The sequence below is a fragment of the Pholcus phalangioides genome, unplaced genomic scaffold (assembly GCF_987345545.1).
Source record: "Pholcus phalangioides strain wild (caught in Gottingen) unplaced genomic scaffold, Ppha-v1.0 ptg000015l_1, whole genome shotgun sequence".
NCBI lineage: Eukaryota > Metazoa > Arthropoda > Arachnida > Araneae > Pholcidae > Pholcus > Pholcus phalangioides.
Window position 1 is genome coordinate 74,770,927 of NW_028301608.1, and position 15,400 is coordinate 74,786,326.

At 33.8% G+C, this 15,400-nt stretch overlaps 1 protein-coding gene across 3 annotated transcripts in view; it reads left to right on the plus strand.

The window, feature by feature from the left end:
- The window catches only part of LOC149076678 (dCTP pyrophosphatase 1-like), a 62,514-nt gene that overhangs the window by 37,278 nt on the left and 9,836 nt on the right, over nucleotides 1-15,400 (plus strand). For all 3 annotated transcript variants that reach the window (XM_089244302.1, XM_089244301.1, XM_089244300.1), the window contains exon 2: nucleotides 9,566-9,676. In XM_089244302.1, the coding sequence (XP_089100428.1) occupies nucleotides 9,566-9,676 (111 nt within the window). The remainder of the gene's footprint in view (nucleotides 1-9,565; nucleotides 9,677-15,400) is intronic.

Sequence of the window (15,400 nt, forward strand, 5' to 3'; positions counted from 1 at the left end):
TTTAGAAAAGCTGTTGTAAAAGTTAAGAGAAGTTTACCTAACAGTCCAAATAAATCTAAAGCAGTTATTAAAAAATTAGCTCATTAATTACCAGGTATTGTACAGCCACCTCTTCCAAAATCAAGAGTTGTAAGACTTAACGAGAATGTGAAACTGCAAGTGGAAGCTTTTTTGAAAACGATTCTATAACTTATATACCAGGCACCTGGTACAAAAGAATTTGTGATTATCAGAGATTCATGTGGTTTTTTACCACATGATTCCAAGGTACAGAAAATATATTTATGCATGACTCTTGGAGAAGCACATGAAATTTTTAAAAATGAAAACTAACATCAAGATTGGTCTTTCCAAGTTTTTTGAGTATCGTCCAGCGTACATCTGCTTGAGGCATGAAACACCACCAAATTTATGTTTGTGTATATATCATGAAAATGTTAGACTTACGCTAGAAGGAATGAGTTTTTTTCCTAACTGCACGTCTGATTTTGTTAAATTGATAATATGTGAAGAAAGTAATGAAAACTGTTATTACCAATCACATGTGATCACTGTGGAAGCTTAAAGAAAATTCATGGTATAATTGGTGATTTAGAAACACATCTAGAGGAAGTCAAGTTTTCTCAGTGGATGAAAGATGAAACAAATGTTATGAAACAAAAAATCTGTTTAACATTGAATGACACATTCATGAAACTGCAAGAAAAATTACCTCAGTTTCTACAGCATATTTATGTAAAACAAGAAATGTTTTTGAGAATGTAAAAAAAACATGAAATCTCTAATACATTGCTGTTGCATTTTGATTTTAGTGAAAACTAGAGTTTCTTTTCGCAAGATGAAATTCAGTCAGCCAATTGGGTTTCTACATATGTACAATATATACTGCTATAGCTTACTTCATTTATGATGATACTCTCAAATCTGTTCCAATAGTGGTGGTGTCTGATTATGCGCACCATGATAAATATGGGGTCATTCAAGTATTACATCAGCGTCGAGGAGGGAGGGGGTTTTGGATTTGCTGACTTTTGATGACAATGAGGGAGGGGGGGGGGGGGTCAGTTTTGCTTAAGTCATCAACCACCCCCTTTTGAAGATATGAAATATTCTAAGCTGCTGACGGGGGGGGGGGGGGTCAAAAATGACTGAAAATCTGCTTATGTAATACTTGAATGGCCCTATGCAGTTAGCGTATTTAATAGTGCCACAGTAATAAAAATTAAGGATGACTTTCCGCAGCTGACGATCAGTAAAATAATTTACCAATCTGATGACACTGCTCAGCATTTCAAGCAGAAATATTCTATATGCCTAGCAATTCTACAACTGGGGCATATAGAATGGTACTTTACTGCAACCGGTCATGGAAAAGGACCTGTCGATGGTGTTGGTGGAACCATCAAATGCAGAGTGTGGGAAGCTGCATTAGCAAGTAAGATAAACCCACTCAGTGATGAAGAGTTTTTCCATTCAACAAAGAATATCTGCAAAAATATATCCATATTGTATATTTCAGAGCATACAGTTGAAAAAGTCACTTAGATCACTTGTGCTCCCCGACAGGGAATGAAATCTTTTCTATCCCTAATACAAGGAAACTGCATTGTTTCATAAAAGTTGCAGATTATTTGTTGAAGGCAGCTAATGTGTTTTCTAAACCAAAGCATTTCACTATAATAAACCTGCAAATAGAAGTTCAAGAAGAACAGCATAATGATGAGCCAGCCGAAGAAAAGTGTGAAATAAATGTTGGCAACTGGATTTTAGTTCCATTTCCAGGGAAATGCAAAATGAAGTATTTTGCAGACCAAGTTGTTGACAAATAGAAAATGTCGGTTAAAGTAAAGTTTCTGCAAAAAAAGGGAACTGTTTTACTTGGCCATCAAAAGACGATATTTGTGATGTTGATACTGATATGAACATTAAAAAACTGCCAGAACTTCATTTTGACCATAGATGTTACTTGACATTTGAAAATTTTGATTTTTTAACTATGTAATAAGGTTGATATAGTTGTTATATACACTCAAACCTGTTTTTGTGCTGTCTTTTTTTGTGTTTGTGTTTGGATTGTGTTTAATAAAACTTTCCGGATACACCCATTCTTCGGGAACGCTTCGATATCTCTCTGAGATGGGAAGCGGGGTGTATCCGGTCGTCAAAGGTCTTTTTTTGTGCGGTATATAAAAATTTCAATAAAATTAGAACATAATTGACGAAGTTATCAATACAAAAAAAATTAGTAGGTTTGATCAACCATTTAGTTTTTTTCGATTTTTGATATTTCATCACATAAGTATTGTGTCAGCCAATTACATTACATATGTATTGAAGTATGTAATCGCATTATTTAACTAACGTCCTTCAAAGTGCTTTCATATTCCTGGACCATTAACATAAGCCATCATTTCAACTGCCGTTGTCGTTAGGAAAAACACCCATAGAGAACAGCCGTAGTCATTTCCATCGAGCAACCGGGAAAAAGGTCTTGGTGACTGTATTTAAGCAACTGGCAAAGACGTGACTTTGTTTACGTAGCGTTTATCGGCAATCATTTATCAGGGGTAAGCCCTTGGTTGCCGAAATTCCTGAATAATCGTTATTGTATTCCATTAACAGCCATGTGGTAAACACAAGTTTTTTCGTCAGCAGCTTTGTATTTTGAAGTTTTTTAATTGTTTTCTCTGATTAAATGTCTTCAGAAAGAAAATATAAAACTAAGCTATATAAAGCTTTTAAGAGTTCATATACCCAAGATTATCAATCACTGATAGCATCCACGAAAGGAAACACTTATGTTTTATCAACAGTTTGTAGATTTCTCTATTCTACATGGAAAGACTGACATGGAATTATATTCTGCTCAGGGGCAATGCTGAACCTACATTGGGAGCAGTGCCGTCTTAACGCATGGGCCCACCCGGGCACGGGTGGCCTCAAGAGAAGAGGGGCCTCACAAAAATGAGAACTAATTGAAGTTTTTAAGAATTTTCCAGGTAGTACCTCAGAAAAACCAATTGGCCTGGGGCCCATGATGCTCTTAAGACGGCCCTGCTTGGGGGGGGGGGGAATGTGGAACTTTTTCTTAATTGATTAAATTTTTTCCAAAAAAATTTTTGTGTGCAATTTTTTGATCGAGTCTATGAGGGAGAGGGTGCCCCCCCTCGGAAGAATCTCCGGATTTCTGGATTCCAAAATTTGGCACGTCTGAGAATGTTTTGCACTGTTCTGCAATTAGCCCTCGACAGACTGGAAATGTTCTGCCGTCCCCATAATAGGATTTTCCACATTTCTCTTAAAATTCCTCCCGATTGTTCTGCAATAGCACTGATTGTTCTGTTTTGGGGGTTATTGTTTTAATTTATAAATGGTAATTGTGTAGTGTAAGTCACGTGAAAAATTTAATTAAAAATGAATAGAGTTCTTAAAATCTTTTGAATTTTATTTCCTGTAATTTAGAACTCTTCTGCACAATTATGATACAGTAATTTTTCTCATTGATGAGACATTCAGAAGAAATTAGAGTTTAAAAACAAATCTAAAAAATGAGTTCTGTTCAGGTAGTGTAAGTCAGTTATAGAATTAATTTTTTATAAATAAAATAAATCAGTTGAAAAGATTTTTTTATTTGCTAAAAATAATATGCATACCTAGGAAAGTATTGATGTACCAAAAAGTTTTTACTGCTGAGTGTTTTTTTAATTTACACTATAATGCCTGAAAAATTGATGTAGTGTAAGGCCCTCCGCACACGGAGCGATTACTGGGCGAGCAAATCAAGCGGCGATCGCGGCGAATTTCCAACGATACGGGTGATGATACAATTTATACGATTGGCATCCGCCAATGGGCCGATTTTTTCTGCAGCGAACTTGCCGATTTTTCGCCTTGGTATCAGTGTGCTCTTCCTATTTTTCTTGCCACCACTTCCCCCCTACCTTGCGGTATTTTTTCTTCATTGTTATTTCGTTGTGTGCGCTATATAATTTTTTTTTCACATTTTATTTTTCATTGCGTTGACATATGAAAAGTTCAAGGGATTAGAAGGCTGTCATTATGCTCTATTTCTACAAAAAAAAAAAGCATTGGGTCCATATCTACATTGAAAGGAACCTGCATAGCAGGCTGTTTGCGGTGGCAAGAACTGTAGGAAAGTGATACAAAACTTATGGAATTTTATAGAATGTCCAAAGTAGGTCCAGAATTGGGGGGGGGCAGAAAAATTTGGGATGTGGCAAATTTCCTGTGGAAACAAGGAACACCATTATGGAGTTGTCAAATTTTAAATTGGCGGCACGACGAAAATCCTAGTTACAGCCCTGTCCAATGAGACATACAAAGAGCTAATGGAAATTATTTTGCCAGCCATAGAAAAACAAAATACTAACATACGAGAATGTGTGGGTCCACAATCACATTGAGTTTAAGTTTTATGTATTAATTCATATAAAATCAAAATTTGAACAATGAATAGAAATCATAATTTATTCAAACATGAATTTATTAATTTAGGTAAGGACATAAAAAAAATACCTTTTTTTTTGGTACATAAAAAGTCAATATAATGTTTCTCCAAGAGGCAAAAAAAACTATGTTGGGAAATTAAAAGGCAAATAAAAATAAATTATATATTACACAAGTAAGAAAAAAATATTGATGCATAAAAATTCAATAAAATTCACAAATCTGTATAAACTTTCTCCAAGGAGCAGCTAGATATCTATATTGGGAAATTGCGAAACAAGTAAACAGAAGTGCACCATCTAATATTACACACACAAAATGATAAACATATGTTGGTCATTATCCCATAACTGGACAAGAACTTATTGAAAATAAATGACCCATATAAAGGGATAAACATGTCTGAAACATATTGTTTTTACAACTAAAGTAAACATTCCAAAACCCATTGTTGAGGCCCATGAAACTATTGTACTCAACCTCCAACACTTTTTTTTGACTAGCTCTGCTAAATTTTAACACTAGCCTATCATTCAAGTCTGGTCCTGTTTGGTATACATGCATAGTCAAACATCAGTTTCAAAAAGGTCTCTTCACATTCTCCTAAAGTCATTCTTCCACTTTTGTGAGACTTATTTTGTCCTGGACTGGAGAATGCTACAAGGTTTTGGAGACCATACAGAGGGACATAGGTTTAGTTGACGGGGGTGTGCAGAGAAGAGCTGCAAGTGCTCTTGTTAGCGCACAAGGCTTGAGCTATGAAGAAAGACTCGATTCCTTAAATATTTTTAGATTGGAGGAAAGCAGGTGTTGGGGGATATAATCGAAGTGTTTAAAATTTTCAAAGGGATGGATAGGATGGACCATGAGTCATTAATAGACCCTCAATCAACTGCTTCGACAAAGGGACATCAGTATCGTTTAGTGAGGGACAACTCCAGGCCATGGTATAGCAGGGAGTTTTTCCCATAATAGGGTTGTCAATAAATGGAATAGCTTACCTCTGGGGATCATTAATTCCAACACAATTGACACGTTTAAGTAGTACGATAACATATTGGGATAAATTGAGAAGCTATCCATACTTAGTTAAGACAACCATAATCATCTTTTTTATGGACAGTGTTTTATATATTGGTAAATTTTTTTTAGTGGTATGCTTTTATACAGAATTGTTATATTTTGGTTATATTTAATATCCATATTTTTTGTGGATAAATTTTTTCAGCCACCTCATTGGGCAATTTGCCTGTTGTGGCCCTTGTATTTTTATAATTTAATGCTGATTAATATAAAAGTTACAAAGATTAATATTAGGTTTCTTTTTTCCTTCACAAAGAAGCAGCAACAGTAGTGACACCATCATGCTAGGGGCTATAATCCAATAAAGACACCAGCTGTCCCTAAAGGACAAAGACTAGTGTACTAGTAGTTACATTACCTCAGACATTTTAATTTTCTTAATCTCACACTGCATATCACCCAGTCTTAATATTTAATAGTTGCTTTTTTATGTTTTCACACTGTTAAGCCCAGTTAATCAAGGTTCTACTGTATAGTAGTAACAGATTCACAAAAAATAATCAACTATATACAGGGTGGTTATAATTAGTTTGGATTCCAAAACTATAGAATAAGTACTGGTCAGAATGACTTGAAAATTTGCATGGATACTCCTGAAGCAATGGAAATTTCTTTTGCAAAAGGAAAAAAGTGCAAAATGTGCAAGTAGATGATGCTGTACTTGGCCAGCAGTATAACCTATTTTGTGCAACCACATCATTTTGGCACTTCCACAGCATCAGTGTGTGGATAGAACAATTTCTATCAAGATGCACATTGCAATACTAGCAAAGCAGCTGCTTAAGACCCATTTTGACAATAACGGGATGGCACGACACCTGGCTGGCCGTCAGTTCACCTGACATTAACCCTTGCAACTTCTGGCTGTGGGGGTACGTCAAAATGTTATGAACAGTGGTCGGATTGCAAACTTTGGGGAATTGCAAGCTTCAGTGCATCCCCTATATGTTAGAAGTTCCTCAGGAATATTAACATGGGGACGCGTTTGGTTTAATAAAGGTGAATTGCAAGCGCATCCACATCATGACCATGACATACTCTGATCTGTTGAACAAAAATTTTTGTGCTTTCACCTCATAGCCAGAACACGGTGGACAACATATTTAACATTTCTTGAGTAAGTTATAGTTATTTTTTCAATTACTTCACTTTTTGTGATGTTTTCGTGAATTATGTAATCGTGTTGTTTCCATTCTGTGAGCAAATTTCCCACGTGTTGGATGTCATTAATTTTACATTTTTAAGTATTCCCCCCCCCCCTTTACATAATAAAATTCCATTTCTTCAGGAATATTCATGCCAATTTTCAAGTCATTCTGACAATCGTTCTTTTTTTTACAGTGTTTTGAAATCAGAACCTTAGTTATAATCACCCTGTATATTGTAAATCATTGTTAATCTATCTGCATTGTTTATGCTTCATTAAGTACATTATATTCACCTAATTTTTATCACAGTTTTTGTAAAATAGCTTCTTAATTAAGCATACTGAAAGTAACTGGGGAAAACATCTTTATATTATATGATTAACATTAAAAGAATTTTCACACACACAAAGTAATCCATTGAGTTAAGCAAAAAATAATTAAATTGAATTGAGCTCTTGTATTCTCAAAAAGTTGGTTTTTGTTAAAATGTAAGAAATATTTATTGATTAATTAATATGGGAATAGTGTTAATTACATTAATAAACATTTTATTTTTATTAATTGTTATAAGTTTGAATGATTTTTCAGAAATTTTTTGTTTTTAATGTTAATACTATTTAAAACAAAAAAAAAAATGGTTTAAACCAAAAGACCCAGTTTTTCAAAAAACAGTTTTTTTACCAACCCTGCTTAGAGCATATGTATGAATGCTGAACAGGACACTGCATGGACAGCCTCTTAGCTCAGCTAATAGCTCTTACGACGTTAGCCTCCAGTATGAAAGCCTGGTTATCCAGGCTTTCTTACTTCGTAATTATTCCCTTGATGTATGGTCAATTTTATTAATCAAATACATAGCTTAATGTGCACCAAAAATGTATATTTAGACATGTAAGATGCACACATAAAAGATATACATACATTTTTAAATTAGATATTTTGAGGTTATAGAAATAGGAAATTCAATTTTCCCATTTTGCCCAAAAACACTGGTTTTTTAGAAAAACCCGGGTTTCTCTCTTATAACCCTGGAGATGATTAGTGACTTGAAAAATCCCAGGATGCCTTATCCTGGTCGAATTTCGGCGGCCTTAATAATTTTTAATGCATATTATTTTAATTTTTTAATGAATACAGTCAAACCTCGTTAATGAGTCACTCTTGGGAGAGCAAAAATATGACTTAGTAAGCGGAGTGACTCGTTAAACGGAGTAAGCCATTGGCACATCAAACGGTGTGTCAATTCCTGCCTTCCTATGGATGTATTCATGCAGGAAAAGCCAAATTTTAGTTATTTAAACGTGATCAATCATGAAAATTGATTACTCGAGTTACTTAATTAATTAATGTTTATTTGCTACATAATTACACGTTTGAAACACAAATATAGTACCTTTTCGATTTTTCAGAATTCGAAAATTTTTCCACATATTTATGGTAACCAAAATATTGTCTTCTTGTATAGCAGTTTACTTTTTCTGGAACATTATAAATGAAAATAAAATACATATTCTTTATCTATGAGTTGGGAAAAAATTCTTCATTTTACATTGAAAAAAAACTATCGAGTTTTGTTTGTATGGAATTGGTGGTTGAAGAAGTGATTCTTCTCTCCAAAGAAGAAAGAAATTGGAAGTCTGTTGTGTTTTCCAGTCCCGATACAAATTTTCTTAATAGATCGATAGAATCCTTTCCAGGAGGTAATTCTTCGTCTGTTTCGTCATCGGATATGTTTTTACTTTCCGAATCTCGAAATCTCTTTCGCTTTGTAACCCCATCATGCGCTGCCGAAATAATAAACTCCTTAGGTGCCAGGATACTGTTCAAACTTGTACGGGGTATTCCCTTCATCTTAGCGAATGCAACTTTTGTCATTCCCGATTTTTCATACTCAACCACTAACGCTGCTTTGTTTTTAATGGTGAACAATTTTTTTTTTTAATTTGGAGAACATTCTGACAGTAGGACGAGAGCAGACACAGAAAACTATGTTGTGTATGTCTGGTGAAAACTAGAAAAAAAATAAACCTCATGATTTTTTTTCTGTAATGAACACCAGGGTTAGTAGATGCTCTATAATCGTCTAGCCAAGATTTGTTTCAAACGTCAAAAAATAGCCAAAAATATTGAATTCGCCCTACAAACTAAACGTTTTTTCCACTTAAAAAAAAAACCCTGGCGAATTTCTGCCATGGATACTGCTTTTTCAGCTAATGCTGCCCATAAACCGCAACTTTATAAAAAAAATTTTTTTGCTTAACCATTCCCAAATAAGAAACAGCCTAATGTTGACAGAAGGATTCTGTTAACAAGCCTGTAGTAAAAGGTATGGATGGGGGAATGGAGACGGCTTCAGTGGCTTCTGCGTGAGAAATGCTATAGGTATAATAAATCTTTGACACAGCAAGAGTGAACGACGAACTTCCATGTATATTGTACGCAGTTTCGGATTTGAATGGTAATTTTCGAAAGGGTGCTTTTGCAAAAGTGACTTATTAAGCGGAGTAGAGTGACACATTATCAGGAGTTCAATGACATTAGTACCCCATAGAGGACAATTGAGACTTCCAAAAAGTGACCCGGTAAGCGGAGTGACGGGTTAACCGGATGACGCACTAACGAGGTTTGACTGTAGATGTTTGTTCATTTAAGATTAAAAATTTTGTAACCGATCGGTGGAATCCAAAATTATCCAGTCTTCTTCCTCCTAACTAGAATTTTTTTGCTGTAAAAATTTCATCTGAAACCTTCATGTTTTTCAGATGTGCGTGAAGTTATTTTCCTCATGTCTAATGTTTTTGTTCAACTGTAACGAATAGTATCACTTAAAAGACTAAGCTATGTCCCCCTTTAATTTTTGTTTTCAGTCGAAAAATGCAAGAGGAGTTCGTTGAAGAGAGAAACTGGGATCAGTTTCATAAGCCAACCAATCTTCTGCTAGCTATGATTAAAGAGGTGGGAGAGATTGCTGAACTTTTGTAAGTAAAGTAATTTACTTCATTATATAAGTAATTATTTTAAGATTCTTAATGATTATATATATAATCTCTTCAGTTTTTTATGAACTTTACTCTGAAAAAGAGAAACTTTGAATGACCAAAATAATTATTCATAGAAATTTCTTTCGTTTTGTAGTTTCAACAAAGCGGGGGGATGAAAATTATACAGTGATGAAAAATATGATAGTTTGTTTTTATTGTCTTTTGAAGAAAAACATACCTTGTTTCCCAGCTGTGATCATTGCTCCCATTGCATGTCTATGTCAGAATTGTGTTTTATTTGTAAAACCTAACCACTTCTGATGTTTGTGACACATGTAAATTATATGTGGAGTTTGTTGTGGAGGGGATTCTCCCTTCCAAACAATAATATCTACGCTTCTCTCTCCACCCCTTCTCGCCATTTTCCTTACGCCTAGAAATCTTCAGAAAGGTATAAAAATATAAATTCCATGTTAATTGCTCATTTATTCTTTACATTAGTCTTTTATATTCTATATTTTTTTATTGCTTTTAGTCTTAAACACTATATTTATTCTCTATAAAATGCATTTTTGATATTATTTTGGAGAGGCTAAAAGGAATTAATTGGATTTACATTGATTCATATGGAAATAATTGCCTTGGAAATAGAAATGAATTACGTTTTGGGTTTGATGATACGACTGAATAATTGACGTTTGCGTGTACCCAAAATTCCAAAACGAACACGACTATGCGCGTTTGGAACTATATGAAATTCCTTCATCAGTAGCAGAAACAAAGAAGAAAGAAAATATTGAAAAACTCCTTATAGCGGGAGGTACTCGCTGTTGTAGACAAGAGTCAAATTCAAAATGAACCAGCAACAAAAGAGTAGAGCAAGAGGGGGGAAAAAAAAAATGGCAAAGCCAATCGCAACCGAGAACGTGATAGTGATGCTGATGGAGAAGAATAATTATTGTAGAAACTGTTGCCAGATTTTTGAGAAGGGTGGTATGCTAGATAGGTTGCTGACCAACTGGTTTGTGTTTTTGTTGATGTGGAATGATTCGAAGAAATCCAAGTCAGACGGTGAGGGACATTTTTGGATGATTTTTGCAGAAGAGAAGTCAAATTTATGGTCAAAGGACCAGCAGTGTTGGGCTATGGATGAGCGGTTAAAGTTGCCTTGGTTTTCGTCAGTTTCGGGTTTCGCCAATTGTTTTCGGATGGATTATCGATGAAAACCAAGGTATCACTATCTGAATTTTCATTAGTTTTGGATTTATCTATTTATTTTAAATCGCCATCAATTTTTATTTTACATTATTTTCTGTTGCATGCATTTATATTTTTTGTGTAGATATTTTCCAGCATTCCTGTACATTCAATTTCATTGTTATGCCTTTTTTAATGCTTATTTTCCCTTGAAATTTATAAAATTAATGCTCAAAGGGGAGCCTTCAAAATGCCTCGGTTGTGGGACTCCTGGAAACCAATTCAATTCAGTTTCAATTAATTTCCGCATATGAAAAAGATTTACAGAGCATTATAAAAATGATATAATTATAGATGCAAGTAAAAGCATCCCATTATAATGGAATTTCATTATAAAGGAATTTCCTATTTTACTAATTTTAATATTCGTTAAAATAATTGTTGCATTGGAGTTTGATTCCAAGGAAAAAATTTACATTCTAGATGATAAAAAAAAAAAATATAAAATAAAAATGAAGCTAAATTTCAAAAATAACTCAAAGCAACGTTGAAATGCTTTGAGTTATTTTTGAACCAAACCAATTAGGCGTTGAATTTTTTTGGAGAAGTACCACTCACTTAAGGTATTGAGGCAAATAACCCTTTTTTTTTGTACAAACATTGTGGAAGCCAAGGAAACAACAAATTCCTCTAACGTATACAGGTCATTCCTAAAAAAAGTGTACAAACCATTTCCGAGACTTTATAATTTTTTTGTAGAAGATAGACACAATTCAGAACATTGTGTTAGTAGTTTTAATTCTTTCCTAGTCCTTCACTTAATTCTCTGTCATATGGTATTTCTTAATTTGTTTCAGATTTCAGATGGCATCTAATTTTTTTTTAAATTATTTGTAGCAAAACCAAAATCTGGCTGTTCCAGCTTGAAAAAAGTGTTAAACAAAGAGACTTGGTGCAAATATAGATTTTTTTTTTTCCAAAAAACTTCGAATCACAGTTTATATATGTGCCATCTATATATATAAAATTGATTTTTCTGTCTGTGTGTGTATGTTCTCTATACAAATCTACAATTTTAGATTGATCGTCACCAAATTTTGCATATATACCAAAAGGGACCCGACTTGAACGATAGGCTACTTTAAAATTTCGTTAGAGCAGGGCAAATGCCCGAAATGGGAAAAAAACTGTTGGGCAACAATGGTTTTTGGGCTTCAACAATCACTTTCCGAACATTTACTTTTGTTACCGTGGTTTCCTAGCAATGTGTTTCAGACGTGTATATGCCTTTACAATGGTTTGTCATTTCTTCAACGCTGTCAGTATATGTATAATATTTATGCCTTTATAATGGTTTGCCACTTTTTCAATACCCCCAGTAATGAGGTTTTTTGAATAGACGTCATAATCAACATCGCATCGCTTTGAGGGTCAGGAAAAGGGAGATCCTCATAGAAATCAGTGTTAAAATTGCCGATTTTACTGTAGAAATGCTGAAATATGGTGGGGTTTTCCGCTACATCAATAATTTTAAAAATTGTATTGAATTCTCGATTTCCGAAATATTGAGTTCGCTTAGAGACATACGAAGCCCAGGAGATTAAATATGAAGTAATTAGCCAGACCTACTTTAGAGTTGGATATCGGTGCAATATCACATCTCGATTCCAACTTTTTATTTATATCTTTTCAAGCATGAAAATTAATGTCTCCATATTGTCTTTTGATATTCAACTGCATCAATTCATATAGGTTAGGTTGCTTTAAAATTAATTATGGGTCCGTAAATTACATCAAAGAAATTCCACAGCTTTAATTAAGCATTTTTTGAAGCAGAAACAGGCAGAGATAGATAACTTGAAGTTAAGGGTGGGGGGGGATCGAAATATCTAGCACCCTTTAAAATATATATATATATTTATTTATTTTTACGTTTCTTTAAATTTAGATTTGTTTCTTTCATGAGTCGCCATATTGGTTAACTTAGACACTGTTTGCATGTCCCTCAAAGAAAGAGGGAGATATCACGTTAGGGGAGAGATATCAAAAAGAGGGAGATATCAAAAAGCCTCATTGAAGAAAACCCGGGCAACGCCGGGTATTATAGCTAGTAGATGAATAAAACTGCCAATAAAATTTTGGAAAAATTTTTTTCTAATGAAAAACTTCTTTTTGTTTGTTTCCCAATATTTTTCTTATCTTTAAATGTCCACTCAATTATGGTCATTTGGGAAGCATATTTTATACTAGATCGAATCTGAAAACACTTTCGAGCTCATTGAAAGGTTTACTTTTAATGCTTGATCAACTTTTTTGAATTTGACTTTTGAAAAACTATTTGATTCATGTTATGTCTTTTCAGTACCACATCTTTCACTGTTGAATGTCCACTCTGTTATGTCGTTATCATGAATAATTGAGTTTTTTTAAATCTATATCAACATTAAGTATACAGTGATATGCTTTGAAATATGATAAAAGTTTTTATCAATCATTTAAATTTGTAATGAAAAAAATAATTTAGACTAATTTGTCCAGTCTGTTACATATTCCAAACACTCAAGCCATGTATCAGAATGGGAACAGTTTTCTTAGTTAAGAGATTTTGAAGTTTTAAGTTAAATTTTCAATAAGATATCTATGTGAAGAGACCCTTAAAGGTTGTTGTATGACAATATATCCTGCGTTTTATGGAACCATCATTTTCCTATATTATTTTTGTTTCTAGGCTCTAGTCCACTGATGTGAGAGATATAAATGCTGGATTTATACGAATATCAATTTCATCAAAAAATTTTCAAGTAAAAGAAAAATCATCCTGATATAATATACAGAGCTGAGCAATTCTCTCCAGTGTCCACTTTTACCAGATTTTAAAAATTTTACTAGAACCAAAATTCAAACTACGAGGGGGGAGGGCGGGTTTTTTCAATTTCCTCATGGCATGGATGTTTTTCAAAGGCTATGCAGGAGTCTCTGGGATACATACAGTAGAACACCCATTATCCGAACATAAATTTTCCGAACAACTCGGTCATTAGAACACCTTTTCAATCACTCATTTTCAGTTTTCTATAGTCAATGATGCTCAACACAGTTGGTATTTTCTTGGAACCTGAATCCTCTCATCTCCTAACTCGATAACCTTGTTCTATTGTACAATAATCCACTTTCAAACAATCATACATACCGTACCTATGAGCTATAGATGAATTTTTTTTCTGGTCTACGAATTCATCTTAATCCTGTGGGTGTGCCTTGATAAAAGGGAGGCGAGTCTTCTTGGCAACAACACAGTTCTTATTTCACTGTTTTGTCGAGGAAGGGGGTATCTTTCTTAGCTTGCCTAAAAAATTTTTCAATCTTTTTTCAGCTTTAGTAGTGTCAACACTTTTCGTTTTTCTCAAGTGCAGAATGGCGGCAAAATGGAAACACATTGTTTTAAACATCGAAAACAAAAGTGGAAATTGTGAAAAGATTGAAAGCAGGTGATGGTAGAAACTTGTAGCTTAATACAGACTAGGTATGGCAACCATCAGTGATTGAAAAAATTGCCATAAAATAGGAAATTTTTCAGCCAGTTTGGAAACAGCAGACGAGACTTTGTCTCGCAAAGTTTTAGGAAGTTCTGCCTGTATTTTCATGGTTTTAACACAACCACTGAAGACTATCAAAATCTTCCAGATTCAAAAGAATGTTTAGATATGCTTTAGAAATTCCTTGCATGAAGAGGATGTGTCTCAGTGGTTGAAAATTGATGGTAACAATCCAAGATAATTTTTTTTTTTGCATGACAGAGAAATAATTACGAAAGTGAAGGATCAGATTGATCAGGATGACTGTGAACGTGATGAAGATGAACCAATGGCAGATGTAATAACGCACAGTGAGGTATTAGAGATTCGCAGCCTAACACTGACCCGCTTCAATTTTTAATGTTGAAACTATTACGGAATGAGACTGCAAAATGTCGTATAAGCAAATTGAAGCAATTAGATAGATTCTTCTTTTTTGAATGGTTTGACAGCGTTATTTATCATGCGAGTATTTGTTTTACCATTTTTTTTTCTGTACAATTTTTTCTTTTGTATCACAACAGAAAAAATTGTACAGAATACAATACGCGATATGATAGAATACAATAGAATACAATTTGTGATACGCCGTCAAACCATTCAAAAAAATACACTTGCTTTTTTAAAATTTACTTTTCACAATAAGTTGGTTAAATTTAATTATTTTAAGGTTTTTGTTGCTGAATTTCAATTTATTCCTTTGCGTTATCGAATTAGTTTCGAAATCAGTTTCCCGAACTTTGCACTTTTCTGAACAACCTTCAGTCCCAATGTGTTCGGATAATCAATGTTCTACTGTATTTACTATATAATTGCTAAGAAAATAAAAGTGTATTTGCATAGCATATTTAGAATATTTGAGATATCTTTCTCTCAGTTAAACATTTCTGTGCACTCTGTTATAGTGATGTCTACTCTGTTACGGAAAGCATTTTATTGTTTCCAGGCA